Source organism: Agelaius tricolor, unplaced genomic scaffold (assembly GCF_023055355.1).
Source record: "Agelaius tricolor isolate 1412-34295 unplaced genomic scaffold, bAgeTri1.0.p SCAF_14, whole genome shotgun sequence".
In the NCBI taxonomy this organism is placed as follows: domain Eukaryota; kingdom Metazoa; phylum Chordata; class Aves; order Passeriformes; family Icteridae; genus Agelaius; species Agelaius tricolor.
This window is the reverse complement of record NW_027269274.1, coordinates 8,800,381-8,818,822: the sequence shown is the minus strand read 5'-3', so window position 1 is coordinate 8,818,822 and position 18,442 is coordinate 8,800,381. Positions and strand designations below refer to the sequence as shown.

Here is an 18,442-nt window from a genome sequence, read left to right as displayed (position 1 = left end):
ACTTTAAATTCATAATTAAGTTTTTGTTTCAATTCAGGCATCAAGTTTACAGCATCTGATTTACTTCCTATTCCTTTTAACACACTCTTTTAACAAAAATGTCCCTGTAAAAACCCTTGGTAAGTTCTTGTTTGAGTGTTTTATTCTTACAACTGCATGAATGAATAAAATGTGTGTTTGCAGGCAATGTTCTTCAGCATTGGTATTGGAAGGGCCTAGTGATAGCTAAGCACTTGTTTCAAATATTTTTTCTAGTAAATACAGGAAAAGATTTCACTGTAGGGCAGAACAATTTCACCTGTAGATGTAAATGTGTATGAATGCATGTGTGTGAACTCAGATTTCTTTTGCACCACTCGTGTCAAGAAGGGAAGGACAGCTTGGTGTTGATTACCAAACTGAAGTGAGTGGATTTGAAGATTTTTAAATCATGCTCTTAATTAACAGGTTCAATATATAATGCTCATAGCTAGTCAGATGCCATTCTGAACCCTGAGTGTATTTCTGTCTCACAGCAGAGCTCAAGTGTAAGCTGTAATTCTCTGTTAGCAGTTTCCCAAGAGTTCAACTATGTGATGTTGTCAGCAGCTCAATTTCAGTAATAGTGAGTCCTGAGGAATTTAACAATTTTCCAGGAAGAAAGGTGATCTCTACCCCTACTTCCCTGTCTTTTCTATTCTTGTAAAATAACCAGACCAAAATTTGAAGATAATACCTGGAATCTTGGCCTACTAATACTTAGTGATCCAAGCATTTTGTGTCTTTTTTGCCCTCTGTGTGTCAAATGTGCCTTCTTTCACATGTTACCACTGTATTTGTATTCCCTGGCCACTGCTTTCGTGGTCATTCCCTATTGCATCTTGTACAACTGCTTGCATGGTCTCTTTCAGCCTCACCTTACAATTCCAGACAAAAATCTTGTCTTTGTTCTCTGCAGTTCTTGCATCTCTTCGATGCCATTTCTTTTGTGATGCTCTTGGTGCTTTCACAGCAGTTTGCATGATCTGTTTGGAGTTAGGTTGGTGCACCAGTCCTGCAGGGTCCTGCTCTGACCACTCCAACCACTAAATGGCTACTTGGACTGCTCTTGGTTCTTCCTTTGGACAAGTGCCAAGTTTTTCTTTCCTGGCATCCATCCACAAGAGAAACAGGACTCTAATGCTGGGAATGTTTGTCAGTATTTCTAACAGTAAATTGATGTACATCTTTAGCAAATGTAAAAAGCAGATTTGTGTAAGTTAGAAGGCCCTAGTATGCAATTTGTTTCAGTTTGTGCTGCCATTGTGTGAAGTTTTGGTTACCTCAGAAAGCAGTTGATTCACGTGGAACAGGCAGGTTAAATTGTTTCAGTTGATCTCTGGTGTTTCTATTAGGACTTGAGTATTTCCTCTGGAAGGGAAGAGAGTGAAGATGAGCTCAATGTGTACTTCAATGCTTTGTTTTCACAGAAGGCTTTTGTGCCAATGAGAATTTCTCCTGAAGAGCTGGAAGTGCTACAGTCACAGCACATATTAATGTACACTGCCAAAATTGGATGCTTTATGTGAATACTCTGCATCTTGAGCTTGCTCTCGTATGGGAAGAGCCTTTCTTCAAAGACTGGTACAGATAGAAAATTAAGGAGTTTTGAATTATGTCTTTCATCTAGTATAACTGCTTGTTTTAATAACAGCAGTTCTGTTTTTACTTCACTTGTTAGCCTAAAACCAATTGTTGATGAGGAATTGACAGACAAATGGAGCACAGAGGACTTTTGTCTGCTTTTTTTCTGTAGGTGAGCTTTATCAAATCCCTTTTGAGTCTGAGTGGCATAATGTTACATAATTACTTGATATTTGCTCACCTCTACTTGATATTTGTTCACTTCAGGAACAACAGTCTCTTGGTTGCCTTCATGTTGTTTTCCTTGCCCAGTATCACAGTTCTTGCCATTTACCAATATATTCCTCTTTGTAGGTCAGAGCTACTGGAAGCAAGTGTTAATAGGTGCCATTTGTCTCTTCAGTCTTCCTATGGCATAACTCATGATCTAGATGATGGAGTTCAAATTCACTGCTGAGCAGTACCAGGATATTAATCTTTATGTCCCTACTCCTTCCAGAACATGAGACAAGATGGCCCATTGTTATTTGACTGGTGTAGCAGTGTGCAGCAGCAGGGCTGCACAAGATCAGGGTGCTTGGGAGAGTACCTGGGGTGAATGAGGGAGGCCACTTGCCTGGGTCTGAACTGCCAGGAAACAGCTCCATGCAGGCCCTCACTGCTGCACATTCCACTGTGGGCTCTGGCTTCCCAGGGAGTCAGGATGTGCAGGCTGAGCTTGGGTGAGAAGCAGAAAGTGGATGTGGCTGGCAGAGAGAGCAAGGGACAGAGTACAAATGTGGGAACAGGAGAGGCAGGCTGGAGGTGTGTGTGACAAGTGTTGTGATTCATTCAGTCTGTCAAAACAACCATGTGTTACAACATATTTGGAGAAAGTCAAACAGAACTTTGGAAGTGTAAAACACTTCCAGAAAACTCTATCTGCAGTTAGTACTCTAAAAACGAAGTATAATCTGGCCAAGCGAAATGGTCATCACAGATACTACAGGGATGTGATTCTTCATTCACAGGATTGTAAAGTGAGTTATATAAGAACAGGAATTAAATTTTGCTTCCAGTCTTTGTTACTGTTCATGTCCCAAAGAACAAACTGCCTCACTAGGGACAAGCAGGAGAAGCTGAACCTGGGAAGTCCCGTTCAGTGATCTCCGTTTTCCTTGGTGCAAGATCACACATGAGTCATGTTTTGCATCTGAGTCCTGAGGCCCTTCAGGCTTCATTTCAGAGGTATCTCAGATGCCATGATATCTCACCTGCAGATAGAGGGATTGTATCACTTTGGCATTTTCCATCTGTTCTGTTCTTCACACTCCACTGGCATTCAAGGGATGACGGGACTAGTGCAGGACTGACCAAGTCCAGCCGAGCAGCCTCAGGCCTCTGGGGCAGGACATGCCTGGCATAACCAAACTCCATCTTCTCTCCCCAACCCCTCAGGAGCATCGTCCATACCCCCAGCCCCACCCCTGCCGCCCCTGCCGCCAGCAGCTCCGCCCCCGGGCTCAGAGGTGAGCGCGGAGGTGCCCCCGGCCCGACCCGAGGTCAGCGCCAGCCGAGGAGCCCTGCTCAGCTCCATCCAGAACTTCCAGAAAGGAACTCTGAAGAAAACGCAGACGTGCGACTACAGCGCTCCCAGGATCAGCTGAGGCCGCCGGTCACTCCAGGATTCAATTCCCTCTCCCCCTCCTGTGCTGCCCCTCCTGACCCACCAGCACACGGCAGCTGCAGCTCCCCTCTCCCTGGTTTCAGCACTGCCCTGCCCTGCCCGAGCTGCTCTGCCCTGCTGGGGTGAGTACTCCGGGTCTTCACTTGGCTGCAGGAACTGGGTTCTCCAGCTACAGCTCCAGGGGTACACCAGCTCCTGTACAGCTGAACAAAAAATCTGAAATAGGAATGACCACGATGATGGTAAATCATTGCATTTTTCCTAGCTCCATTCCACCCTATTTTTCAAATTACAGGAATGTAGTTTTAGTCTTCTCAGTTTTTCAACTCTTTTCATGCACTTGTAACTCATCTTATTTCTTGCTGCATGGAGTCAACAATTTGTTTTACATAATCCAATCCTTGAAACATACTGCACAGGTGAGGGAACTGGAGAATTAAATCTTATTCCCACCATGTTTTGCTGGTGGAGTTAAAATGCTGTCTCATGAAGCTTGTTTAAATGGACATCCTACCTGCAGCTCTAGGGGAAAGTGTTTTTAAATGAGGAAGCAGTTGAAGTGGGAGGTTATAGGCCACTGGGATGTTATTGTTGATTTAATTAAATGAAAAGTTACTTCAAGTTAATTCTATCATTTAAACTTTATTGCAAGATCCTTTGATTTAAAACCTTAAACAAATTGCACTTTAAAGGATTATAGATAATCCATTTTTTTAAATTCAAGTACATCAGTGTTTGTTACTATGCAGAGAATGTCTGTACAAAGTTTCATGTAACCTGTGATATTCATTTTTATTAAAATGTTAATGGAATTCCTTCAGCAGCATGTGGTGGGTATGTCCCAGTGGGATTCAACCTCCAAGCCAGACCTCCCAAGAACTGAGCAGCACCTCTGCTAAAGGAAATACCCTGGGGAGTATTCCTGGCTCTGCAGAAACAGGACCCCAGCTCTTCTGCCTGCTTACAGAAGATCCTCTTCCCCCATTTACCCGAGGGGCAGAGCAGCCCCTGCTGCACAGGCTCCTCCAGGCAGCTTTCCCTCTGTACCAGAAGCTGCTGAGGGAAGCCTGGCAGAACTCCCTGGGATCTCCAAAAGGCTGCTCTGAATGTGTCCCAGCTCTTCATACACACTCCCACACCTGCTGCTTAGGCTCAGTGCAGCTGAATAAACTCATTTTGCACTGCAAGAGCTATAGTAAGAGTGTGCTGTTGTCAGCCCAGGTGAGAAGTTTAAAAAAAAAAAAAAAACACAAAAAACTTGAATAGTAAAAGCAAAGCATCTGGGCATTTTTTTTAATCACTGTCATGTGGCAGCTAGTAAGGAAAAAAATTAGGTATTGTTTCCCATCACATAGTGGAAAGGTTCAGGATCTTTATTTTAGCTCTTGTACAGAAGCCTTTCTGCATGTGCAGAGTGCTCTTCAAAGCAGACACAGCCACCATCTTTAACCCAGCCCTGGGCTGCCACAGCCTCGGCTCAGAGCTGCAGTGAACTGCTGCACTGAGGGGCTGGGCTTCAGTGATCAGCCTGATCATTGCTCTCTAATGAGCCTTGCAACCACAGGCTCCTGCAGCTGTACAGCATTCAAGGCCTGCTCCTGCTCTCTGCAGCTCTGCACTCAATCACTGCTGCAGCAGGTTCAACACAGCTCCTCTGGTACTTGCAAGACAAGCAAAACCAGAGGATTTTTTCCCTCATGCTGAGTTTACAACAGGGTTTCTCCACAAACAGCAGCACTGACCCAGCTGTACTGTTGAACAAACAAGCATTACCACATGGTTGCAGACATAAAGTGTGGCTTGGGGGGTAACCCCATATAAATAGTTTGGGAGGTCACTATACTTTCCCCACTGTACAAAAGATCATGGAGCTTATACAACAGAAATTATGCATACAACATGCCCAACACCAAGAATGCCTTGTAGAGCAGGATTTTAAAACATCTATTTACAACTTATATATTCAAAGCTTTTTTCACTGCAAATACTATATCCTTCACTTGAGGTATGCTGTTATCCTCTAAGATTTTTGCATAAGGCATGGGGACATCAGCACCGGTGACACGCACAGCTGGAGCATCCAGGTAGTTAAAGGCAGGCCCTGAAACAGAAGACAGTGTCAGGTTGCCAAGTACTATGCTTTATCTTGATTTAATTTCTGAATCTTACTCTATTGAAACAATTTTGTTCCTGTAGCTCTAATAGTCCAGAAATGAAGTGTTCTGCCTTTTTTTTGTTCATGCACTCTGGGGTTTGGTTACCCACCCAATGAAAATCTCTGGAGTAAGACAGCTCCACTCCTCTGATGTAACCTCTAACTCTGCTTTTGCCTGGCTTCATCAAGAATAATCAGGATTTAGAATAGGGAATGAGATCAGTGTGTTGTGAAACTCAGTACCTTCCATGATCCTGGCACAGATTTCAGCTCCTACTCCAAACTGGGGCCAACCTCCTTCTACAGTGACCAGATGGTTTGTCTTGACCACGCTGGCTTCCACCGTCTCTATGTCCATCGGTCGAATGGTTCGCAGGTTTATGACCTGGGGAAAGGCAGAGTGTGAGCCTGGCTGTGCCCTGAGCCTGTGAGCTGTGCCCAGAGCCTGTGAGCTGAGCCTGTGAGCTGTGCCCTGAGCCTGTGAGCTGAGCCTGTGAGCTGTGCCCAGAGGCTGTGAGCTGAGCCTGTGAGCTGTGCCCTGAGCCTGTGAACTGTGCCCTGAGCCTGTGCCCTGAACCTGTGACCTATGAGCTGTGCCCTGAGCCTGTGAACTGTGCCCTGAGCCTGTGCCCTGAGTGTGTGAGCTGTGCCCTGAGCCTGTGCCCTGAGCATGTGAGCTGTGCCCTGAGCCTGTGAGCTGTGCCCTGAGCCTGTGAGCTGTGCCCTGAACCTGTGACCTATGAGCTGTGCCCTGAACCTGTCAGCCAACACTGTCTGGTACAGGGCCCCTCAGCACTTCAGCTGTTCTGACTCCAAAGACAAGACTTAATAAATAATTTCTAACTCAGAAACATGAAAGGCACATGCTGTTAGGGCACTTGCAAGTATTAAGACCCTTGTAGTTAATAACACAAAGTTTTGCAGAACTTGAACAAGTAGATGCTACTTTCCCCCCCCCCCCCCCCCCCCCACTTCAGGGAAAGAGAAAAGTAACCCAAACCTCGCTCACCTCACACTCTACACCTTCTTTAGAAAGTACAGCAGCTGCTTCCAAACAATGGCCAACAGGTCTTGAGTGTGCCACTAATGTAACATGAGTTCCTACAACAGAAACAAGAGTTAGAAAAAACTTCTGGAGATCTGAAGCTTTTTTCTAGACCTCAGGTTCCTTTCAAGGTAGCATTAGGATTCACTTGCAAATTTTAGGTTCTTAGATTTATTTGAAATACTGAGCCCAGACACAGTATGAAGAGATGAAGGACCATGTTAAGACACAAATTTTGCCCTTGAATTCAGGGAACTGAAGAGGTATTTAATAGAGTTTTCAGATTATCCTATTCAAATATTCATATGATTCAGAGGCAAATTATGAAAAAGTGGGCAGAAACACTACAATGATCTCTTTTTGCATTTTTGACCAAAATCACATACTTAGGTGAGGTAAAAACTGTTCAACTGTTTCAGCCATCACCTACCCAATCTGTACTACAGAACAAATCCTTTATGGAATCCTTTGGAAGGGTATAGTTTAAGCTGAGATATGGACAATCAGGTAGTATTTCCTTGTAAGGGCAACAGAACATGAAACCACACTACTGGATAAAAGAACATTTGAATACTTAACATTTGAAATACTTTTCTGTACCCTGAATAGACGAGAGGTTAAGAAAAGACTCCAAGCATGTCAATTAATAAGGAAACAAATGCATTCTCAGCTTACCTTGCTTTTCTATTTTAGCTTTCCCAATGGGAATAACAAATTCCTTTGACTGTGCCTGTTCAGACATTTCAAAGGGAACACCATAGAGTAATTCACTTTCCAGCACCACAACTAGAAGGAAACATACTTGGATTAGTGTGTACAGCTGCAGGCACAGGCCTGCACTGACCATTAACAGTCCTGCAGCTCAAGACAGCAAACCCACCCAGGCAACAAGGGAGTGAGGACTGTTTGCAGAAAGAATTAAAAAAAAAAAGAAGTAAATCTAAGTTTTTACTTCAATAATGAATTATTTAAAAAACTTCTACAACTACTCTGAAATGAGGTGAGTCATTTTACTTTTGGTACATGACAGTACAATCACTAGTTTTAGAAAGGTCTCATATTTTTAATTACTGTTTGTGAAAAAATAAAGTCAAAGGTTGCCCTGCTCTTGACTAACAACATTCTGAATTTATAATTTGAATTTCATGACGTGTAAAATTGAGTTACATAGGCACTATAAATGCAGGAATGTAATGTAATATAATAATTCTTCTAACTCATCTTCACCCTTTTTAACTCCTTTATAATAGATTTGTAAATATTCCCAGGTTTCCTCGTTGATACCAAACTAGAACTAAAACTGTGCACCTGGCAGCAGCATAAAATCAGTCTACTGTCAGCATGGCAGGGGACTGTTATGTGGCAGCTAGTAAGGAAAAATCAGGTATTGTTTCCCATCACATAGTGAAAAAGTTCAGGATTATTTCAGCTCTTGTACAGAAGCCTTTCTGCATGCTCAGAGTCCTCTCCAAACCAGACACAGCCACCATCTCTTAACCCAGCCCTGGGCTGTCACAGCCTCTCCTCAGAGAGAAAGAGAAAAGCACGAATCCATCTGTGTCTTTTCACATACCCTAAAACTGCAGTAAGCCAACCTTGAGTGCTTCAGGGTTTAACCAATCTTTGTTTTGTGGGTAAAACCAGACACTCCTTAGTGTGTGGGCCGGGCATTGCTATGACCTGCTCGTGCCCACCTGGATTGTCATCCCGGATGGATGCTTTCAGCAGCCCTTTGGCATCCTCGGAGCTCCAGGGGCTGACGACTTTGAGGCCGGGGCAGTGGCCGTACCAGGCAGCGAAGCACTGCGAGTGCTGGGCGGCCACGCCCGCCGAGGCGCCGTTGGGGCCGCGGAACACGATGGGCACGGGGATGGAGCCGGCAGACATGTAACAGGTCTTGGCAGCAGAGTTGATCACCTGATCGATCGCTTGCATCGAGAAGTTGAATGTCATGAATTCACACACTGGTCTCAACCCTGCCTATTAAATGTATTGAAATGTGGGGTTTTGACATAAAAACATGAAATATGTTTTTTGACATATAAACGGTTTAATTTTAAATACTAGAAGTAGAGGAATGCAAATGTACAAACCATAGCAGCACCGACAGCGATTCCTGTAAAGCCCATCTGAAAAAGAGGGAAACCAAGGGATAAGGACCAGGGAGCAGCTGATGGAAGGATCACCAGCGTAGGAGAGAGGGCAGCCTCACCTCGGATATCGGGGTGTCGATCACCCTCTTGTCCCCGTACTTCTTCCAGAGACCCCTGGAGATCTGCAGGGTAGGAGAAAGGAGTCAGGGCCCGCCTGAAGCCCCTTCCCGGGCCACCAGCGTCCCCCACATACCTTATAGGCGCCATCGTACTGTGCCACCTCCTCGCCCAGCAGGAAGACGCGCTCGTCCCGCTCCAGCTCCTCATCCAGCGCCTGGTTCAGCGCGTCCCGCACGGTCACCTGCGAGACAGCGGCGGGCGGGCTGAGCGGGGACCCGCAGCCCACATGCCGGAGTCACCTCAGCCCAGCGGCCAAGTCACCTCACCGCCCGCCCGCCCCGGGGCTGGACCCTTCCCTGAGGGGGCAGCCCTCCCCGCTACCTGTATGGCGGCGGGCGCGGACAGGCGGAGGCCCCTGCGCTGCTGGAGCCGCTGGAGCGGGGCCCGGGCGCCGCTGCCGTGCGGGGCGAGGCGGGCGCCCAGCGCCAGGTGCCGCAGGGTCGCCGCAGCCGCCGCCATCTTGCCCGTGTCCTCTCGCCCTGGGCCGCCTGGCCCCGCCTCCCCGCGGCTCTCGCGAGAGGTTCCGCGGCGCGCGGGCGGCGGCGAGGAGTGCGCGGCCTTCTTGCGCCACTTCCGGCACCGGGGCCGTGCGGGGACCCCCGCGGGGCCGCGCGTGGCGCGCGCCCGAACGCCCCGCCCGCGGCCCCGGCCGGGCCCGCGCAGCCCCGCGGGGACGCGCCCGCGGGGACGGGCCGGAACCGCCGGGCGGCCCCTGGGCGGCGGGAACGCGCGTCCCGGCCGCGCCCGTCCGCCCCGCCCCGTCACCGACCGCCGGGGCGGGGCCCGCCGGGACACTCCCCCGCGCCGTCCCCGCCCGCGCCGGCGGCTCCGCTCCGGGCTCGGGCACGGTCCCCGCCGCTGCTGCCGCCGGGCTCCGCCTCAGCGCCGAGAGCTGCGCCCGTGAGTGCCGGGGCGGGCGGGGGGCGCGGGGCCGGGCCCGGGGCTGCCCCGGCTCGGGGGGCGGTGCGGGGCGGGGGCCGCGGCCGCGGAGGGCAGCGCGTCACGGCGGGAGCGGGGAGCGGGGCAGGTGCCGGTGCCGGGCTCCCGGGGCTGTGCCCGGCCGGGCAATGGGAGCGGAGGCCCCGCGTTCGCGTGGGGATGGGAGCGGTGTTACGGGTCCCGTTCCCGGTCGGGCGCGGGGGATGCCCGGTGGGAGCGGCGGTGCCGGCGGAGAGCCCGGGCAGGGAGGCGGCGGGACCCGGGCGTTTGCTCTGGACCGGGAGGGGAGCGGGTCCTGCTTCCCCAGCGGGAGAGGAGGCAGAGCTGGGACTCTGTTGTGGGGTGGGGGTCAGGCCGTGGGCTCGCGGGTCACTTGCGGGGAGAGAGGCAGAAGGGGTTAATTCCCAGCATCTTTGCTGAATCACGGTGATCCGGGGGAGAGTTCTTTTATCACCGTCTCGTTGGCTCTTCTGGGATGGAAACGGGCACTTCCCGGCTCCTGCTGAATCCCTGGACCCCACTCTGCGCTTTCAGGGGGGATTTCTGTCCCTTGTTGCTGTCACTCCTTGGTCTGTATGTGTGCTAAACCCCATCTGTGTGCAGGGATGCTCCGTGTTTCTGACACCTGCCCACCGCCAAAACTGTTCAGAGATGTGTTTCCTCAATGGAAAAGCACTGGTTAATATCACATAAGGAAAGTACATGGATAAACCCCAATTATTATCACAGGTCCTGGAAGCCTGAGTGCCCTGGGTTGCTTCAGCAGGACCAGGCTGGGTATTAGAGTCCTCCTTTGAGTCTCTTTTAGGAGGCCAAAGTCGTACTGGGATGTGGGCTCTTCCAACAAGAAGCAATTGAAATACAGGTTTGGAATCAGGGCTTAAAACAGGATGTCATAGATCTCCTTGGGGAAGGGATGGAAACTTTAGGAGCTTGGAATTTATAGTGAAGCAATTAAACATAAAGGAGTGAAAATGTTGAGTGGCTAGCGTGAGCGTTTTTCCATCCTGCCTGAGGTAAAGACTGAGTATTAGTATAAAACAACCCAAGAAAAGCAAAAGCTAAGTTAACTTCTAATAAACTGCATTAGTCATGATAAACTTGACATGTGTAGAAGGCAGTAGGTGCTTTCTTTGGTGAAGCTGATCTGCTGAATTGCCAGAAGATTTGATAACTGGTTGTTTTGAGAACGCTCCTCCTCCTCACTCCCCTGGTTAGGGTGGCATAGAGCTGGAACTCAGGGTTTGCTCTGCAGACCATCAGCTCACTGTAGTTTGGTGCAGAACAGTCAGCACTGGTGCTGCTCAGTGTTTGTCAGTTCAGGTGAGTCACCAGTAATTTACAGGAAGAACTTGCCTTTCAAATTTTCTGACTGGCTGGGGAAGAGAGTTTGTCCCGGTACAGCATAACTGTGCTGGTGGATGGAGTTCCTTCTCGAGATCTAAGTGAGAGGTAGGGAGCTCACAAAGGGGGTGAGTAGCTGAAATGCCAAGTGTATGTCAGAGTCTTACCTTGCTCTTTTTCATTTTTTAAGTTGCCATTGCTTAGAATTCCTTCCATCTCTCTATTGACATAGGAATCAAAAGTAACTTTTGATGCTCTTGAGGTTAAACAGTCTGTGCTGTAATATTCATACCAAACTGCCCGTGAAAGATTATTGCCACAAGTAAATCCCTTAATTCTTTTGTTTGAAAAACTAGGTGAGGAACATTCAGAGCAAATCAGGTAGTCCGTGCCTCTTGACTTACAACAGCTTGGTGTATTTCTGCTCCTCCTTGGAGTAACTGCACGTTGCACCATTGCACGGCTCTCTCCAGGAGTGGTGGTAGCCTGTAGTGCCAGCAGTGTGGATGCCTGGCAGGGCTGCTGGCATGCCTGGCCTGGCCTGAGTGTGTCTGTCTCTGTGTGTGTGTGTTTTCACAGGTGCAGACGTTCATCTGACTCTTAAATGCTTTCTTTGAATTTCAGTTTGCAAACTGGTTTGCAGCTGTGTTCTGGGAGAAGCCCTGCTGGAGTTAGTGGCACTACCTGTTGCAGCAGTGTTGCTGATAAACAATCCTGTAATCCTCTGAGTCATAACAAATGAAATAAGAGCGAGCATTTTATAAATGCAGGTATCCAGTTTGGTGTGTCGAGTATAAAGTGATGACCTGAGTGCTTTTCTTGCTTCTCACTGTGCCATTCCAGTTCTGGCTGTGCTGGGCTGTGGCAGGAGCCCCAGTGACCGTGTCACTGCTGTGTGTCCCCTCCCTGCAGGCAGAGCAGTGTCACCACAGCAGGACTGTGGTTTGACACCGTCCCTGCACTTCTGCTCCCACCAGAGAGGGACGTCCCGTTTGGCTGAGCTGTGTCAGCAATTTGTCTGACTGAATTTCACTTTAAATATTCTTTTGTGGTTATCAAATGTAGGCTGCCTTGGGATATGACTGTGTGTCATCTGTAATTTGCTGTCTGGACAGGAGTGGCTGTGTTGGCAAGCTTGTCCCTGCGTGCAGTCCATTGGTGTGTGACACAAGGACAGAGCTGGCTTGAGGCTGCCTGTGCTGGGGGATGGATGGAGTGTCTGCCCACGCCCTGGTGATCACTGGGTCCCATTCAGGAGGATTTAAAGCATCATTGAAAGGGCACATGTCATGGAGGGTGTCCATCCCTAGCCTTGCTGTGGTGTGGTTGGTGAGTCCTTAGCTCAGGTTGTACCCAAACTAAGCTACTTTCACCTGTGAAGTTGTCTGGCAATTCAGAGCTCCCAGGCTGATGAGGGAAGTAGTGAAGAGCTGGGATCACACTCAGGCTTTTTAGGATGGGCTCCTGGTATCTCCTTTTGTGTGGCACATCTCGCTCCAGCACTGGTTTGCCAGGGAGGTCTGTGTGTGCCTTGTGGTTCTGGGTCCCTACACAAGGGTCACAGAGATTTCTCCATGCCCCTTCTATGTTGAAGGCTAGGTTTGTTCCAGATAATTGCTCTTGTAAATTTTTCACTCTGGTGTTACACAGCAGTGCTGTGATCAAAGATTAAATCATGCCTTTGCACCAGCTTGCAGTGTCATCTCTTTCTTTCCCTGGTGAAGTCTTGATTCATCTGTACTGGACTTACATGCTGACCAAAATAACATCATATTCCCTAGTTAAAATAACACTGATGGACATCTCTGCCTTTGAAATATTCTGGATGTAATTTGAGTTAATTTTATTAAGACTGCAGATCTCTTCTGTCATGATTACTGGTGAGGTTTCTGGCTAGCTGCATCATTTCACTTTCAAGTGAGTATCAGAAACCTGTACCAGTCTTATATGGTTTTAATGCATCTGCATGTTATCCTCATCTTGTACTTGACCAGAATAACACCTTCAATTGCTAGAATTTAAAAGGTCTGGTCTTTTGCTTAAAGTTTACAAACTGTACTTGAGTGACAATTCAAAAAAAAAAAACCCAAAAACCAAAACCAAACCAAACAAAAAAACGCCCCCAAACAAACAAACAAAAAATACTCACAAAACCCCCCAAAAACCCAAAACAAAATTAAACAAAAAACCAAACAGCAAAACTCTGAAAGAATTGACTTCTTGATTTGTGAGCAGTTTAAAAAAATAATTACAGAGGTTGGCAAAAGAGCTGGTGTTCCAGGTTTATCTGCTGCTGGGGGATGTGCTTTAATGTCCTCTCTTGAGGCATACTCTGTCTCTAATTTGTAAAAATAGGATCCTGGTATGACTTGTTCTGTATCTTAGTATTCCTTAGTCTTCTGTTGTCTGACCTCACTATTTTCATATACTGATTTTGTTTTTTTACTCTTTAATCCACCTGAGATGCAGCTGGGGCTGTGCTTGTGCTGCTGGGTCCCAAGGACCTGAGCTGCTGGACACTGTTTTGCCCAGGCTGTGGATTTGGGCAGGGCAGCAGGGCACAGAGAGGTGGGATGTGCTGCCTTGTTCTGTGGTGAATGAAACTCACCTCATTTCCTAGGAATGAGAAGGGCAAGGTATCTTTTTTGGTTGGGAATTAACTGTGAACATTGAGTAGTTTTGCAGTATGGGGCTCTGGCTTGGCTAAATCTTTGTGCTGCCTTTAGCTGGGTGGCTGCATGTTGAAGTTTGTTAGTAAAGAGGATGGGACCAGAAGTCTTGGGAACTGTGTGGTCTTTTTAAGATGTAAAAATAAACAAAGCTGAGAAGCTCTACCCTACTTAAAACGGGCTGACCTAAATTTTCAGCAGTTCTAGCAGAGAGGCAGGCTCTGGGCAGGGATAAAGGCTTACTGATGACTGGCTTCCCTGTCCTTCCATGGCTTGACAAGGTTGACAGGCCACCTTTGGCACATCAACACTGGACTCTGAGGTCATTCACTTCCCCCTTCTTGAGCTGCACAGCCTGGCTGTGCATTTGCCTTGTGCTCCTGTGGACAGTCTCCTTGTTATGCAAGTCAACAGCTCAGCATCTTCTGGGAAGTCACAGCATGAATCTCTTCTCAAATTGCTTTTGTTGGAGTGTGTTGACAGCATGTTAGATGTCCTCTAGCTTGTCCCTACAGAGATTGCTTTTGAGAGTAGGTGTCTGGGAAGTCCTTTCATACTCTTTGTCTGTAGATTAATGTTCTTGCTATCAGTTGCAGTTCTCCACTACTGAATTATTAATTCTGCAGTGAGGGTTTTTTTATTCTTGGTGTTCATTGACTTTCATGCTTGATTTATTTTTCTGAGCAGTTTGAAACTGGAGCATGGGAATGTTGACTAATATTAACAGATCACGTGTGTGACCTCAGAGGTGGCTAAATAAACTTTTTTAATTGGGAAAATGGCATCTGTCTTTCAAAGTACTCACAGTTTCCCAGGTGAAAGGTTGCTTGTGAACATGTATTGCCCTCAGAGGCACATTGCTTGTTATTCAAGAAAACTGGGATGTTCAGGCAACTGGTGGAGTGGTTACATGTGCTCCAGAGGCAGTGCTGTGGGTAATGTGATGGGAGAAGGAGGGTTTGCAGATTCTCCTGCTAATGTGACTTTGTAGCTGAATGCTTTCCTGGCAGAGAGCCTGCCTTTGATTGGAAAGCATTCCCCTTGGTGTTCTTGTAGGTACTGATGGTCTGCCATGTTTTGTTCTGTGTTTGTGTGTGCTTTTTCCTGCAGGGAGATAAGAGGAGAGGAATTGTGTATCCTTTCAGCAGCCTTCTGTTAAACTTGGAATACCACAGCTCAAGCACGTGAACAGATGGATAATGGAGACTGGGGATATATGGTGAGTGCAAGTGTGCACTGTGCACCACAGCTGGGCTTCCAGGGTCCTGCAGCAAGAATCCTTCCAGATCTGCCTTCTGTAGATCCAGAGCTTCAGTCATGAGAGAAGGGAAACTATGCCTGTTAAAACAGCCTTACAACAGCTTACACACCTTCCCTGGAGTGCTGAGCACCTCCTGTGCACTTTGTGGGGAGTGCCCAGGTTCACATTTGCTGGGGACAATCAGCCAGGACTGAACTGATGCCTTGAGCTCACTGTTACCATTTTCCTAACACAAAAGCTGAAAATAGTTTATGCTTTTTGCTTATTATTTTAAGGACTTCTGTCACTTTATTTATCAAGAAAAGTATTTTTCCTTGTAAACCTTGTCTCAAACCAGACAAGCACATCTTATTTTCCTCCCCTTCTCATTCTGCTGCCATGCATATGTCTCTTTTCTCTGGCTGGCTGCAGTCCTGGTTGTTAGAGTTGATGGCCAGATGGGATTTATGTTCCTTTCTCTCTTGCTTCCTCATGTGCTATCTGGAATCTGATGCAGACTGGTTTGTGCTCTTCTCTCCACTTCTATGCAGCACGCTAATTTGTTAATAAATATTTCTTTTTAGAGTTAAAAGCTGAAAGTTCTTTTTCTCCTTGCCTGTTTTAATGAAGCATCTGAGCCAAAGCGTGGATTATTTTGATTGTGAGCTCTTGGTCCTATGTTTAAACCTGCATTGTCTTCCTCTTTTGAGGGATAAAAAGAGGCTTAATGTTTGTTTGGCTGATTTTTTTCTTTCCTTTTTTTTTTGGTTTTAGTTTTGTTCTAGAATGAGAGACAGATTGTGAAAGTAAGGAACATTGCTGGGCCTCATTCTGACTAACTTGTTCTTCAGGAAATTTCTCTGTTCTCATTTCCCCATCTGTAGAATAGGAAAAAACTTGCTGCCCGAATGCTAAACTTGATCCTGCGACAGTAGCTCAGTTGTTGAGATTTCTAAAGCATTCTGGAAATGTCCATTCTGCATGCTAAGTATCATCCTGTCTAGTTGCCAGTTGTGCCTTGTTGCTAGGTGGCTTGGATTTGTTCAGGTTTGAGCAGCCCTTAGAGGCACTGAACAGGAGAAGTGTGATTCCCCCAGTTTTCCAGCAGTATTTGCCGTGTGTATCAGCAGGTGATCAACTCTTCTTGTTGGGGCTTGATAAACTCTGCAATTTCTCTCTTTCTAGATGACTGATCCAGTCACGCTAAATGTGGGTGGACACATGTATACGACCTCCCTCACAACTCTAACGAGATATCCTGACTCAATGCTCGGGGCCATGTTCAGGGGAGACTTCCCCACTGCCAGGGACTCTCAGGGCAATTACTTTATTGACAGAGATGGACCACTTTTCCGTTATGTTCTTAACTTTTTAAGGACCTCAGAGCTCACTTTGCCACTGGACTTCAAGGAGTTTGACCTGCTCCGGAAGGAAGCAGACTTCTATCAGATTGAGCCCTTGATTCAGTGTCTCAATGACCCCAAGCCGCTGTATCCTGTGGATACCTTTGAGGAGGTGGTGGAGCTGTCCAGCACCCGCAAGCTTTCCAAGTACTCCAACCCAGTGGCTGTGATCATCACGCAGCTCACCATCACCACCAAGGTCCATGCACTGCTGGAGGGCATTTCAAACCACTTCACCAAGTGGAACAAGCACATGATGGACACCAGGGACTGCCAGGTGTCCTTCACCTTTGGGCCGTGTGATTACCACCAGGAAGTGTCGCTGCGAGTGCATCTCATGGAGTACATCACCAAGCAAGGCTTCACCATCAGGAACACCAGGGTCCACCACATGAGCGAGCGTGCCAATGAAAACACAGTGGAGCATAACTGGACTTTCTGCAGACTGGCACGGAAAACAGATGACTGATTCTGACTCCACAGGAGCCACTTCAGTGATTAGCAACTTCATTGGACAGTGAACCCAAGAGAGTCTGGATTTTGACTAAAGCAACAATATGGGCTTTTTTTATACGACTATTTATTGTTTATCAGTGAGGACTGGAGGAGTTTCATTCTCTAGCAGCTCTGTTCTTTTGTCCAGTTCAGAAAAAAAAACCGTGCATGTGCCTGTTCAGTCAAGACACCTTTTTGTTTGAAAGAGGGAGTCCGAAGAATCAGTACAATAGGGTATTTTGTGTCATTAACACAATTCTCTGACTCGACTCAAAGTGCTAAAATTACCTCTTGTTTAAATGGTTTCTAATCCATCTAATGCTATGACACTGGGAGCAAGAAACAAAAAAGATTTTAAAATGCAGTTGGGAAGAAGCTGCTATTGTGTAGACTAATTTAGTTTCTAAATCAATAAACAGTATTGTAATATTCTAGGAAAACAAATCCCACCCTTTAAAAGTACTTGATAAGTACAGTTTCTTACAGTTATGACAACTGTTTCTTTCTATGCATATAAATCAAGCAACCAAATATTATCTGTAGCCATGGAAATATGATTACAAATATTTATATTGGATTCTAAATGCAAAATGTCCCTGTGGTAGAATTCATATTTTTAATGCCTGGTGCAATATTATTCCCAAGTGTAATGCCTGCCAGAAGAAGCTAATAAAAATGTGAAATACAGAATACTGTTTTGTATTTTCTTTTTGTCTTTTAGAATTCTCATACTTAAAAACCCAAACCCAACCAAACAAAAAACCTCCCACCCAAATCCTGTTTCTTTGTGTTGCGGAGTATTTGGGGTGTTCTGGTAGGGCCCTGGATTCTTCCTTTAATGATGTAATTTGATCCTTTTTATGTTAATCAGTTGATAAAAATGTCTTCATTATAGACAAAGCTTGTGTTCTGAAAACTGCTTTAGATTGATAGAAAGATGGCAAATATTTGTACTGACTAAAGGGGTAGGGATGGAGGGAACACAGAGCCTAAATACTTGTAGCTGCTAATAGAGTTGCCTGGTTTGTCAGCATTTTATGTAGTGACTTTATAGATATCATTCTTACTGCAAAATGCTTTTTCTAGTGATGTTCAAGTCAAGGCACTCAAATGCTGTGGCTTTACTCAATTTCAATACAGACATTTCTACTTATCCTGGTCCCTTTGTCATAGTTATTAATAGAATTTCTGGTTATGATCTAACTTGATTGCAGCTGGGAGTAAGGGAGTTTGTATCTGTTTCATGGAGTAGAGGATCCTGTTCTCCCATGAAGTTCTTGTCCCAAGTAGGTGGGAGCCTTCCATCCCATATCTGGTTCTGAAGGCTGTCTTGGGGGTATTTCTCTGTCATATTTTGTCTCTTCCTGTTCATACATTGCAGGTTTTTGACTTATGTAATAAGAGGCAGCAGTGAGAGCTTTATTCTTGCTCAGGAGGGAAGAAAAGCAGAACTGATGAAGCTCAGGAAAAGTTGTTTCTTTCTTGCAACACGTGGTAAGAAATATTTGTGTTAACTGGCATTGAATTATAATCACAAGATGTTCTTTGCAACACTTAATTTATGAGCAAATTAATGACTGGCCTGGATCAGCTTGCCCTTTCCATAATTAT

General features: G+C 46.6%; 3 protein-coding genes across 15 annotated transcripts in view; 2 read left to right on the top strand and 1 right to left on the bottom strand.

Annotated features, from left to right (window-relative positions):
- The window catches only part of PXK (PX domain containing serine/threonine kinase like), a 32,561-nt gene extending 29,061 nt beyond the window's left edge, over positions 1-3,500 (top strand). For 2 of the 9 annotated variants that reach the window (XM_071439488.1, XM_071439487.1), the window contains exons 18-19: positions 38-119; positions 3,040-3,180. In XM_071439488.1, coding sequence (XP_071295589.1) covers positions 38-93 — 56 coding nt within the window. In that variant the 3' untranslated portion in view covers positions 94-119; positions 3,040-3,180. Of the gene's footprint in view, positions 1-37 lie in introns of all 9 variants that reach the window. The other 7 variants (XM_071439486.1, XM_071439484.1, XM_071439493.1 and 4 more) reach the window with 5 other exon arrangements.
- A 390-nt stretch (positions 3,501-3,890) lies between these two features.
- PDHB (pyruvate dehydrogenase E1 subunit beta) lies at positions 3,891-9,268 on the bottom strand. Its single transcript, XM_071439497.1, has 9 exons — positions 9,063-9,268; positions 8,815-8,922; positions 8,681-8,743; positions 8,562-8,597; positions 8,163-8,448; positions 7,144-7,254; positions 6,433-6,524; positions 5,667-5,808; positions 3,891-5,369 (listed from the first exon to the last, which is right to left on the bottom strand). The coding sequence occupies exons 1-9, from the start codon at positions 9,198-9,200 to the stop codon at positions 5,224-5,226; spliced, it is 1,122 nt and encodes a 373-aa protein (XP_071295598.1). The 5' UTR covers positions 9,201-9,268; the 3' UTR covers positions 3,891-5,223.
- A 247-nt stretch (positions 9,269-9,515) lies between these two features.
- Positions 9,516-17,521, top strand: KCTD6 (potassium channel tetramerization domain containing 6). Of its 5 annotated transcripts, none has more exons than XM_071439498.1 (3): positions 9,516-9,641; positions 14,804-14,912; positions 16,119-17,521. In XM_071439498.1, the coding sequence occupies exons 2-3, from the start codon at positions 14,886-14,888 to the stop codon at positions 16,803-16,805; spliced, it is 714 nt and encodes a 237-aa protein (XP_071295599.1). In that variant the 5' UTR covers positions 9,516-9,641; positions 14,804-14,885; the 3' UTR covers positions 16,806-17,521. The 5 variants fall into 5 exon arrangements, with proteins under 5 accessions (XP_071295599.1, XP_071295600.1, XP_071295604.1 ...); XM_071439499.1 differs by lacking the exon at positions 9,516-9,641 and adding an exon at positions 10,041-11,003; XM_071439503.1 differs by lacking the exon at positions 9,516-9,641 and adding an exon at positions 11,010-11,794 and having other exon boundaries at positions 14,804-14,826; positions 16,310-17,521.
- Positions 17,522-18,442: the final 921 nt, after the last annotated feature.